Genomic DNA, 13031 nt, shown 5'->3' with positions numbered 1-13031 from the left:
ATATCTAGACAAGACATCAGAGTTGATTTTGTAACATGCATGACCTTATTATAGTTAGAAGGAAACCATAATATCAATACGATAGTGATTTTGATTCAAAATATAGGCCAACGTTTAAAAACTTGGTATATATGACGAGATGCAGTTGCTGAATGTTCCACCTCATGCAATCGATTCTTAGATAAAATGTGAATGTCTAATTCATCAGGATTTAAACCCCATTCCGCTCCTCATAACTATAGGTTTCTTCCTTCATAACATTATGGCATCGTGTAATACGAAATTGAATGCGCAGTTGTGAGAAAACGATCGCTTAACACAACTAAATTGAAAGTGTTTTGAAATGCTTACACAGCCCATTGCACTAATCATTGAATGCACACATTTCTAAATTCATGCCCAAACACGAAATTGCATGGATGGTTACAGCAGAATCATAATCGTTCACCGCTTCAAACATACGAATTTGAATGCACACAAAATGGATGGCACTTTTACGAAACTGGTCTTAATTTTTGAAGTTCAACCCAGGCTAGCCTCTCCTGTGTTGCCACTGCTCTGCCAGAGGGCCCTGTGCCATTCTAAGTTTTCCCGCCCAATTTCATGACATCAGATTTGCATTCATAATGAGAAGGCGTTCAAATTCAAGCGATTTTCGTTAACACTCTGCTCTCACGATTCATCTTGATTCTTTTACCTTTCAAGTTTGTTTCATGTCATTCCTTTCATATTCTATTCATTCAATTTAGAGAGAAATTCATTAATACCAACTCAAAGTTGGCATTCAATTTTGCGTCAGTTGGATAGACGTTAAATTTTGCCCAAAATATTCATTTTCTATAGGCACACAATTTCGAATTCAATCAACATAAACAAGGTCTGTTATATGTGATTCATACCGCATTTACACGTCAAATTTTAAAGTTTCATTCAATCAGTTGATTTCAATTATATATGCCCATTTGATGTATTTTCTTATGCAGTTTCTCTTTATTTATTATCAACAATATGGATATAACACTTACGGAATGGTCATAGAATATCTCTCAATTATGGTCCCCTCCGCATGGTATTTTTTTACCTTCCTCGTATATCTAAATGTTGGTCGACCCAGCCGTAGACCTGTTTTAATTTTTGTTTTTCAATGAGTATATTGACAGATTGTATAGTTCTAGGCCTATAGGCCCTAATCTTGCATCTTGCTTAGTGGCGGATCCAGAGGGGGCACACCTGGCGCGCCCCCTCTTTATTTTTAGTTGAAACAAAAGAAATAAAGAGAAAAAACGGGGGAGGGGGGGGGGGGCGTGCGCCCCCTTTATTTTGTAAAGGCCCCTCCCCTTCACGGAATTCTTGGATCCGCTCCTGTTGCTGGCTGTCAAATGCTTCAGCTATCCGGTAGGCCTACAGTTCTGTCCATATTCAAGATATTTATGTAATCCGATGGGCCCTGTTGCATAAAAAGTTGCAATCAAACATAAATCATAAAGTCAAACATAAGTAAGGCATCAGCCAATCAGAACTGAGTATTCAGAGACTTTTAATGTTTGATTTTTTTGACTTATGTTTGATCTCAACTTTGACAGGGCCCTGATTATTAGGCCAACACTCGAGCAGCCGCCTAAGTCGTGTATGAATGAATGTGTAGGCCTATTTTCATTTTAAGCCCGATATGCTTGCATGCACATGCGTATTTTTTTTTCGAAAAAATAATGTTATACATAATTACTCAACAAGGTATGCGAATGATTATCATCTTCCTAAAAATAGAACTAGTTTTGGTAACAGAAATTTCATGTTTACTGGTCCTAAGCTTTGGAATTCCTTTGATCGTTCACTAAAACAAGCTCAGAGCTTGAATAGCTTTAAGTATAAGGTGGTAATAAAACGTATGTATATTTCAATCAAGGTTTCTAGAAGTACTTTCATTAAGTATACTCGGAAGGTTATCTTCTGTTTCATTCATTATTCTAATGGTATATAATGTATACACTGTAAACACTTTATACATAAACCTGTGATTTGTAAGATATGCATGACTTGTTGTATATCCATAGTACGGTTCACAATTGTGCCCTTGTAAATAGTGTATACATGGTGTTTTTGTTATTCCACTCAGCCTTATCTTTGATATTATTTTGTCTATAATCTATAGGGGGACTACATTAACAAGCAGTGCTTCTAAGTAGTCCCCTCCACATATTTGTACATGGTGTAATTTTATCTCAGAATATCACGATATTTTGTATATACATGCAATATACTCTGTATATAGTTTTGATATAATGTCCACTATGTGTTATACCCTGTATTTTTAAAAATCATTTTATCATATGTCCACTATGTGGAATATGAATATGAATAAATTTCATTTCATTTCATGAAAGTTTTTGCGTCATGCTATAGGTAAACCTAAATTGCACACAACATGAAAGTTGTTGCTTCGGATGACAACTTTGTCGGAGGAATGAGAAATTTCAGTATACTGCAGTAAGTCAAAGGTACAATTTAACAGATGGTTTACTACAAAGGACACAGGCAGTAATGAAAACCACTTCCCAAACGCTGAAATTGCTTGCCTTTTCATGAGTTTGAATTCCTTAAAGGGAGTATCTCACTGAGCGGCGAACGTTTGCGAATGTAGCGAATTTGGGATTTCGCCAGGGTTCGTAAGGGTTGCAAAAGGTTCGTTAACAGTTGCAAGAAAGTTCGCAAACGGTTTTTATTGTCGCAAACAGTTTTTCTTGTCGCAAAGAAATTTTGAACATGTTCAAAATTTCTTTGCGAACCTTTGCGAATTTCTATTTTCGCTAACAGTTGCAAACATTCGCAAAACACTCGTAAGAATTCGCAAACGGTCGTAATACGGTGTCGCTAACATTTTTATTTGATTCGCCACTGCTAGCGAACAAGTAACCATGGTTCCTATATAAAAGCTCCTGAAACAGGCAAGGTTCCACTCTAAGAAAGTTCTTGAAGCTCTTGACATCTCCATCATGTAATTGCTGCAAAAGCTTTTCATATTGACCAAAGTCTGTCCTCTGTAACAGCCACTCTCTGACCTAAACAGTTTTTCTTTTCTTCTTCCTCTCTTGTTTTTCTTTATATCTTCTTTCTCTTATGCTGCACAATAGCTGTAGCAGCAGCCTGGCAAAGCAGCTCTTCAAGGATAACAGTACGTTGAGCCTCTTCTTGGCAGAAATGTATTTCCATATACTGGAAATCCATCTTGAACGGTTGTCACAAGAGATCTGAATTCAGAGGAAGGTTGTACGTTCGTTTTATGGGTCTGACTATACATAATCGCCTGGTACTTTTCAAGGTCCCAGAACATTCGCAAATTGTCGCAAAGGATTTGCAAACAGTTGCTAATATTTGCAAATCTGTCGCTAACATTTGCAAAATTGTCGCTAACATTTGCTAACAGTCGCTAATAGTCGCCACCTGTGTTTCGCAAACACTTTCGTTAACATTCGCTGAAGTGTTGCTAATTGTCGCTAAACATCGCTAAAAGTCGCTAACTGTTGCTAATGGTAGAAGCGAACTTTGATTTTTCGCAAACATTCGTCAGAAAAGTTGGCGATTCTCAAATTCGCTACGTTCGCAAACGTTCGCCGCTCAGTGAGATAACAGCTTAACGGCGGTGCTGATGCGGATTTGAATGCGCTTCGCGTGCAATTTTAATTTGAACGCGCTTTTTACACGTTCATGTGAAAAATTATTATGAAATAGAATGCTGATGAAATGAAATTGAATGAACTATAATAGTTAGCTTTTTGAATGTTGATCTCGGTGATCATTCAAAATCTCTCGAGCTTGATTGATAGCATCGTTATACACCGAATGCAAATCTGATGAAATTAGGCTGGAAAACCTACATTATCAACCTAGCATGGCGTTGCCAGATAGCCATTTATGCACCTGGGTCGAGAACGAAGAACTTATATGAGTAGGTATAAACATAGTGAGGAAAATCTCTTTCACGGTCGAGTGGGACATGGTGGGTAAAACATCTTGTCCAAGGACGTAAACTCTACTGGGCACCGTTTCATGAAAGCTGTCAGCCCTGAAAAGTTGTCAGTCTCTGACAATTTCAGTAAAGTCCTCGTTTTTGATTGGCTGAGAAGCTCTGGTCACTGACTGTTACTATGGTGATTGCCAGACTGACAACTTGTCAGGGATGACAACTTTCATGAAACGGTGCCCAGGTCCTCCTATATATTGAAAGACGCGAGTCTTATCCACAATACCGCTATGCCACCCCCCCCCCAAATAATAATAATAAAAAAAAATAATAATGGTAAAGGGGTAAAATGGGGTAAGTGGAACACTGGGGCAAGTGGAACACTTGAAGGATTACGTTCATTGTTTGGGAGTAGGCATTAGTGGAGTAAAAGATTTGTACGAACAAACAATTATGTAGAAACAAAATGGATGCATTCGCTGTGATGAAAATTAGAATTATCAGAGCTATACAATCATCAAAAATCCTAATCATCCTACAGCCTCACCCCAGGGTTTTGCGTCGTAACTATTTTATGAACAACAGTGGATAAGACGTGGTAGTGTTTGGTGTCCTATCTGGTTAAAAAGCGTATTTTAGTGTCGTGATTAAAAGACTGTACAATTATTGATTACTAGACGTTCAACAAAACGTAAGTAGATTTCTACTTTGTTTATCTATTAGTTTAATTTCAGGCATTTTCTCCTCAGATGAAATATTGATCGACGGCATGTTGAGAGCGACGTCATCATCGAGATGATATAGAGCTTCCTGTCAGTGCCTTGTTTTATTCAGACTCATTTTAGGCCTATTTTTCTTCAAAATATTTCAGTGACAAGTTCACAGGTCCGAAAACTCCTGAAAAGACTCGTTTTAGTCTTTTGAAAATTATTTTTTTAAGTACAAAATGATGATTTTGTGGACTAAATTACGCATAGAAATGGCATCTTGTTGGCCTGTATGAGACCATGACGTTAGAGCGGTAAATTTGAAAATCTAAATGATGCACACGCAAATGAAAATTGGTTTTAAAATTAGTTATGGTGCTAGTTCTTTCGCCATAATTTCTTGTAAGGATCTATCTATTCAATTAACTATCGAAATAGGGGAGAAAATGTTACATTCCATCAATTTCGGCATTAAAGCATTTCCTGTCCCACTCAGCCCACGTAAATTGAATGGACATTGGTGACTTTATCAGTTCCGCCTATATACTTTCACCTTTCTCATTTTGTGTAGACAATCCTATGCGTACAATGCTGTTCCACTTACCCCAGTACGTCGGGGTATATAAGTGGGACAATGGAGTAGTCATGACTAAGTAGTCATGACTAAAGTGTAATCTTGAACTTAATTATGAATAATATTTACCCAAAACAATATCACATATTTGTGTTGAGTTAATGGTCAAACTATGATGCTTGAATATTTCTTGGCGCGTTTTATTTTTTCGTGATTTATAAATAAAGGCATAAGTGTTCCATTTACCCCACTTTACCCTAAAGAAAGAAAGAACGAAAAAAAGGGAAATACCCAAGAAAAACTAGGCTTACTGTGTATTCATCAAAATACTAAGAAAATAGTTTTGAAAAATGATAGCGCGCTGTGACCCATATATACTGATACAAAACGAGTAGATAGGCCCTATCGAATGTAAACAGAGACTGGACTGACCAAGGAGCTCCATAAAAATTGGACTGACAGTTGGGAGTAGCTTTGCACGGGTGGGGTTTCACCAAGCCAAACAGCGGTACCCATGAGCGGACCACGCATGCGCTGCACTGCTGTTATGCTCCTACTGTTGTATGAACGCGATACGCTGCGAGTCCAGCCAGTGCGTGTGTACGTGTATGTGATATGTACACTAAATATATAACGAACGTAGCCGATAATGACGAATGGCCATCGACTGCATATTTTGAACGTGAGGTGTTCTGTGAAACTTACACTACGGCTACATTCAGAAAATAAAGGCGGTGCGATTCGTACAGTACTTCGAAGGTAAGCATTTATGCATTCAAACGACTGATCGGGTAAATTTTGTTGACAAATCAAGATTGGCGTGTGTGACAAGTTACTTCTTACCACCTATTTCAGATACGGAGCGCAAGGATCACAGAACGAGCTGGGGTCGGTGTGATAGCGCGTGCGTGTACGGTGGGCCGTGGGTACGGTGTTGGCACTGTTGCGAGTGAACTTCGCCAAACAAGTGCAATTAATCTTTGTGCCTACACAAATAACTTAGTAGAAAACTCTGTATATAGATTTTTAATGACAACATTGCGTAGAAATCAACAGAAGCCAGAAACGGTTCTCTATAAAGTAACCTGACATTGCTAAGGGTAAGTGTTGTGGACTGACTGCCATGAACCATATGAATTGTGTTGGCATGGATGGTTGGTTGGGTATGTATTCCCAACTGTTTCTGTTACTGAGTGTTAGACACTAACAGTAGTCAGTACAAATACACATAATGTAGGCCTTCAGCTTAGTAACATCATAGTAGTCTGTGCCTATATCATGCCTGTGGGATGGAGAGTCTGACTGACACCACACAGCAGAAAGGATTACGATTGTGTAGAGTTCTAGACACTGCAGTTTGAGTTGTAGAACTTGCGTAGTTGTCTACAGGCATGTTACAGCTGAGCTGTAGGCCGTAGTAAAGTCTTGACCTGTTGAGGACGGTTTGATTTTGCTACAACATAACACGCATTTCCCATAGACTCCTGCCCGAGTGTACTCGGGACTCGTCCTCAACTGGCTGAGATAATCATGTGCTTTACGGCCCTATTAGTATTTGTATATTTAGGTGCGAGATTTTACCCTAATCGAGCAGTGCATGCAAATTTGAGGGTATACTCGTGAAAGGCCCCACCACTGTGTGTGTGTCCGTACTATACGGCGGCTTGCCTGTTTATACTCGTGAATTCAGCCCCACCGTGTGGCGTTCACCAGTACATAAGCACGGCAGTGGGCTTCCTTCCACAGTATAATACTTGTGAATGCGGCCCCACCAAACAGCATTTGCGCGATATTGATACAGCGGCGGGGCCGATTTCCACAGCATAGCATCTTTCGTCCTCCCTTTCTCCCGTTTTTTCTTTGTTCTTCAACCTTTTATTCTCGGAAGGACTTTCTAATGACTCAACTAATTTAACAGCCAATTTAACTGTGAATACAACCCTAACCTAAACTTAACCCTAACCCTAACCTAACTTTGCTTGCTAACGCACGGATGCAGTGCACGCGCACTGCGGTGGGGCCAATTTCACAATTTTGCCAATTTGAGTACCCATCAGGCACCTGTAGGTTGACAGCTTGTGTTCCGGTACTATGTGTCCATGTGCAGGTGTGTTGGATCTCGCTTGGATGTGTGTGCATTTACTGTATAGTTGCGTGTGGGCAATTCCGCGGTAAACTTGTACCATTAAAACTGTTGACACTATGGCTGCGTTCATGCGAAACTAGAATTGCGTTTCTAAACACGGTTAGTCACTAAACGTGTTTAGTTGCATTGCGTTCATGCGATTTTTCCATTTAAACACGTTTCAAAACGCCGATCTGAAATGCGGAAAAAGGGCGTTTTGAATCGTGATTCTGCCAGAATCACGATCGCAGAAGCCGCATGAACGCAACCATGATTTCAATCATGATTCTATGACGTCATTGTGCGCTGTGCGCATGCGTGTCTCATGGGGTATCCCACAGCTTCTTGTTTACGTCTTATGAATCGTGTGTTTCGGTACCATACTTGCATTTGTTGGTTTACATCAACGCCATACACCGATTCTATGCTAGTATCTAGCTGTTTAATATAATAATACATGTAATTACTCTCCGATTGAGTTGATAATAGTAATGGCTGCAGCGCTGTGTCTACCAAGGGAAACAATTGGAGAGACAAAGAATTAAGATTTTTCGATCTATGGGCAGAGCCTGAATGCCACAGCTTATTGGAAAGTATTCACCGAAATATAAAAGTAAAGGCCTATAATAAACTGACTAATCAGTTGGCATAAGGTGGTATGGCTCGAGTTGCAAAGACAAGGTCAAACTGCGTAGCAATGGCAAAGAATGGGCAGAGCCAGAATCAGCGTTGCGAAAGCCCGCATGAAAGCTCTTCCGTTAAGACCGTGATTTGAAACGCCGTTTTGAATCATGATTCATGTTTGTGATTCTGGCTACGAAATTCGCATGAACGCGGCCTATGACCGCCGTTTTTATGTTGAAACTTAACCGCAGTGGCGACCCCAACACGTTCGTGTCGGGGGTTGCGGGACAACCCTATCGCTTTGATGTTTCTCCTGATGTGGCTTAGTATTGATATTTAGGAGGACCAGAGACGAAAATATAGGGTTTTGCACTAAAATTCATAGCTGATCTGTTAGATTTAAGTAACTTTAATACAATTATTTGTGGGGATCTACAATATAATCTACTGTAAGAGACCAGTGAAAGATCTGAGCTTTTAGTCCTGCACTTCTTATCACCATGCAGCTTACACTTCGATCATTAAGTTCCACAATTGAAACTGAGGGCACTATATGGTGACACACAATTGTACATTTTGTCAAGTGATTTTTTTTTTCTCTTATCATTGCTCACAAGGTGACGTTGGGAATACAGATCACAGTATGATGGAATAAACATGGAACAGCTCTGAGACCAATGAAGTCCCAAAGCATCCAGTGTTGCGAGTTCACGCATAGATGGCTCTGATCTCGTCTGTAGCAGCCACCATGAAGGACAAGAAGGGGTCAAAACCTCCCAAACACTGGTCCCAAAACATCAATGAATGCGTCATCTCACGAGCGTCTGATGGCGCCCTTCACTTCGCAGTCAGTGGAGGGGCGGAGAATGGGCAGTTCCCCTACGTGTTGGACATACGCACCGACAAGATCATACTCGAAAAGGGAAAATTGCATGCAGATGAAATCATACTTGAACTAAATGGCTACAAGTTGTCAGGATACACCTTATGGGACTTGAAATCTCTCATCAATAACCCTCTGACAGAACCGCTTCATTTGAAAACAGTCAAATCAGGTGAGTCTATAGGTGGGTCTTCATCAGCTCAAGCTTGAAGAATAGTGAGCTTATGGGGGATCAGAGAAATAAACCTGAAGTCAGCTGAAATGTGCAATCGCGTCTTCACCAGCTCGAGCTTCAGGCATGGCACAGTCGGATTATTAAGATCGATGCTGGCACAAACACACTCCGACCCGACTTCCCACATTCCCGTGTGGTGCGAAACACATGCACTGCCGATGTTTAAGCTCGAGCTGATGAAGACGTGTTAAAATTAGCTGGCTATTCTGCAAATAAGTCAAAGATTTCTTTGGCTTATTTTCCGATCGGAATAGCTTTAGCGGGCTGTTTTCTGATCAGGCTAATTCTTTGGATCAGAAATAGCTGGCTATTCTTCGAGCTCGAGCTGATGAAGACCCACGGTATTAGTCACCAACGTGGAATTCCCAAGTTACCTTGTTTAGTGAATAATACTTCTCTTTTCCAGACATGAGTTAAATGTTCATTGTTCAACTATTTTAAAGGGATCTAGTATGCAGGTGAGTGCACTTAAAACATATTAGCTTTTGAAATAAATGTGAAAGTTGATCACAACGATGGGTTTAGCAATGGAGTAAATAAAGCTTACAGCTGGGAAAATTGGTTCAGATTTACTTGAAATTGGTTCAGGTTTACTTGAAATTAGTTCAGGTTTACTGTAGCTGAATTATGCAGTACAAAATTTTGCCATCATCTGACAAGCAATCAACTGAGCAAAAGTAAGAGTAATTGGTGTTTTAGACAGTAGATATTGTGAGGTACCTGTTAATCAATTTTAGTGTATAACAATTTTGTAGAATTTATTTGGGGCATTTCATTGGTAATTACACAAACTTTACATTCATTCTGTTTATGTTGGGTTTTGAGATGGGGGAAATTCTGTGACGTGTGTGTGTGTGTGTTAGCTTATGTGTATGTGTACAATGTGTTGTGTTTTGTGTGTTGTGCGTGCCCCCCCCCCCCCCCCTTGATATGTAGGGGTCAAAAAACGTACAACCAGCTGATTTGTAAGTGTACTTTGATTCTCACACAATGATCCGAGTGATCACAGGTGGTATGAGTTGAATACACAGTGCGTACTGTATAAATATGAATGTCCTCCTCCGCCATACACGCCACTACCACTCAGCAGGGTCTGTCATTGCTCAAAGGGAAAGAATGCCGAACTTAATGAGATACAACAGTGGCTGTGCGCATGGTGAATCACCTTTCTCATTTTGTTCTTTTGATACCAGTACCTTGCACCTGATTTGGGCTGTGTGGGCGAACCAGTGGACGTTAGATGTAAACAATGCATAAGATTTTTTTTTTTTTAATCACTCTCACACACACTAGTTTTGATTGCATTCCCACGACTTTAGTACTGATCTCTTTGTTGGGCTTTGTGTGTTCATGCATATAGTGTGTTTATGCGTGACTTTTGTGTGTGCCCACATGCTTGAAGTTACTTCTGATATTGAAAGCTGCCTAGAAATTCTGAGTAACAGCTTCCAGTACCAAGCTTGTACTGACCATGACGTGTACAAAGACTACTCATTCTTAATCACACACTGGAAGATATCCCTTCATTTCATTTAAGGGAAAATATGAGTCTCTGTTGCTTTGCATTCTTCCACATGTGCATGTACATGAAAATTGTATGTACGATTACATTGTTAATTACCCCAGACTTTGTATTCATGATACATGCAGTTGCTGTAATGAATCGGAAACGTTGAGTGTACAACATAGGTTTGTTGACATGAGGATGCGTGATTTTCTATGTTCTTTTCATTTAGCACTTCACTGCCATCAATTGTAACTACCATATGAACAGTTGTGTATGTCACAGAAACTCTTTGTGTGGTAAAAACTACATGTATAATTTTTTTTTCGAAAGTGACACACGACATTCACTCACGAACATCATGGGTAAAAATATGTAAAAGACCATGTGAATGGTCAGGAAATCTGTATCATCACTCAATTCTTTCTAGTGTATCTCATCAATGCCATGGCAATCAAGGTTTACTGTGACATACACAGTTCTGCGTAGAATGGCTCTTCTTTTCAGTGATGTGCTCCTAATTTGATTCCGTGGATTATTTATTCATTTATGACTTCGCACATGTAAGAATACTTTAATAGTAAGATAATTTATGACTTTGCACAAGATACAGCACAAGGCTGTTCAATGTTGAAGCATCATTTTCTTATAAATGTTTTCCAGGAAAGAAGTCATATATTTACTCCCCATCCTCCCGAAAAGAAAAGAAAGAAAGAAAGAAAAAAGAAATTTTGTCTTGAAATTGCTAAGATTAGTTTTCGACAGTATTTGAAGAAATTTATGTTGAATCAGTCACATGACAGAGACAGATGATTAGAGGCATCTACAATTTTATAACTCAGTGTAAAAGATGTTATTGAGACAGACTATTGACCTTAGAACTTTGTAGGAGGTTTCTAGCTTTGAGATTGTCTTTTGTAGAGACGGTTTGATTTGCTCAAAGTTTCTGAGATGTGTTGATTTTATGCCACTGTCCCAATAAGTTGTTTTCCACCAAAAGCTACTCGTAATAGTGCAAACAGTACTTTGACCTAAAACACTTTATAGAGGTGCTGTAATTGCTGATTCTAAAATTCAGCTGTTGTAGGAGCCAATGCACATTGTAAAAATTTCCATCGGCAAAGTAGGTTCAAGTCACCCCCCCCCCCAAAAAAAAAAGAAAAGAGAGAAAAATATATATAGAATGTGATAAACAGAGATGACAAAGTCATTGTCAACATTTGATTCTGACTTGTGTTGCAAGATACATTTCTCCAAGTGAATGAGCCTGTAAAGTCTTTCAAAATCCATCCCAGTTGTTATAACTCTACAATTTTTTGTACGTTGTGGGTTTTTCCTTTTGATCTGGCCTTGTTGTGTACCATGCATGTAGGCCCCCTGCGTGTATTCAATAGCAGGGATTGCTGTGGAGCTGCAAGAGGCCACTGTCCCATGAGAGTGGCTGTGTGGGGCTACCTCTTTCTCCTGATCTTAACCTTCTAAATTTGCCTTCATAACTTGCTTTTTTACCTTAGCCAAGAGCTCTCCAGCCATAGGATTAAGGTACTGGAATAGTGTTAACCTTTTGCTGATCAAGAAGCAATGGTAACAGCTTATCAAATAAAATAAAAAAATGGAAGAAAAGTCCTATGAAATTAATGTCAGTTTTCATGCAAAGCTAATTTCATTCCTGGAATTCAGGTTTTGTGATGTCAACCCAACATTGTAGCAAGTTTTGTTTCTGTGCACCAAGTTGCATGGCTTGGAATTATATCACAAAAATGAATAAGAAACTTTTTGTTGTTGTTGTTGTTGTTGCTGTTGCATGGAATGCATTTCAGTTGCCTACTGAGTACCAAACTCTTGACACAGTTTACGTTGCGTCCTACACAAACTGCAGACAGTCTTCTCGTGAGTGTTTCAAATCGTTAGATTCTTAAGTCTTCCTAGTGCGTTGGCACTAATGCTGTTGCACGGATCCAGACGAGAAGGCAGCTGCGAGCCTCAGACAAGATGAATGCGGAAACCAGGGCTGCTGCGAAGGAGGATGCCTGGGCTCGGTCTGCTGAAAGAGGAAGTCATTAGGTGTCAAGAGCTGGGAGGAGGAAATTTAATTTGGGCCAATCGTTTTCAGCGCCTTTGATCGGGAGCGGTGTGCATTGACGCGCAGAAAGTCTAATGTCAGGGAGTGATGCAACGAAGAGATAAATAATGAGATTTTGAATGAAATAGTTTTGAGTAAGTACCGCAATGTCATCCATGTCATGTTCACTTCATGATTTTTTTGAATGTGAGCAGCTGATGATCTTGAAAATGTTGACGAAATAAAATTGTTTTGAAAAATCAGGTACCATTTTCAGTATCTTTACCCTTGAGAAAATGTATTGTATCTGAGATGCATTAATTCAGGATATTATCCTAGGCTTATTTCACTGGAAT

At 39.6% G+C, this 13031-nt stretch overlaps 1 protein-coding gene across 1 annotated transcript in view; it reads left to right on the top strand.

The window, feature by feature from the left end:
* Nucleotides 1-5865: 5865 nt before the first annotated feature.
* The window catches only part of LOC139717324 (membrane-associated guanylate kinase, WW and PDZ domain-containing protein 3-like), an 83763-nt gene continuing 76597 nt past the window's right edge, over nt 5866-13031 (top strand). Inside the window, exons 1-2 of the mRNA XM_071628828.1 lie at nt 5866-6001; nt 8609-9046. Coding sequence (XP_071484929.1) covers nt 8710-9046 — 337 coding nt within the window. The 5' untranslated portion in view covers nt 5866-6001; nt 8609-8709. The remainder of the gene's footprint in view (nt 6002-8608; nt 9047-13031) is intronic.

This window comes from Diadema antillarum, unplaced genomic scaffold, assembly GCF_040938485.1.
Source record: "Diadema antillarum isolate AM-2024a unplaced genomic scaffold, OU_Dant_1.0 scf00000074, whole genome shotgun sequence".
In the NCBI taxonomy this organism is placed as follows: domain Eukaryota; kingdom Metazoa; phylum Echinodermata; class Echinoidea; order Diadematoida; family Diadematidae; genus Diadema; species Diadema antillarum.
Note: the sequence above shows the minus strand (reverse complement) of the source record. Positions and strands in the feature narration are given on the sequence as shown.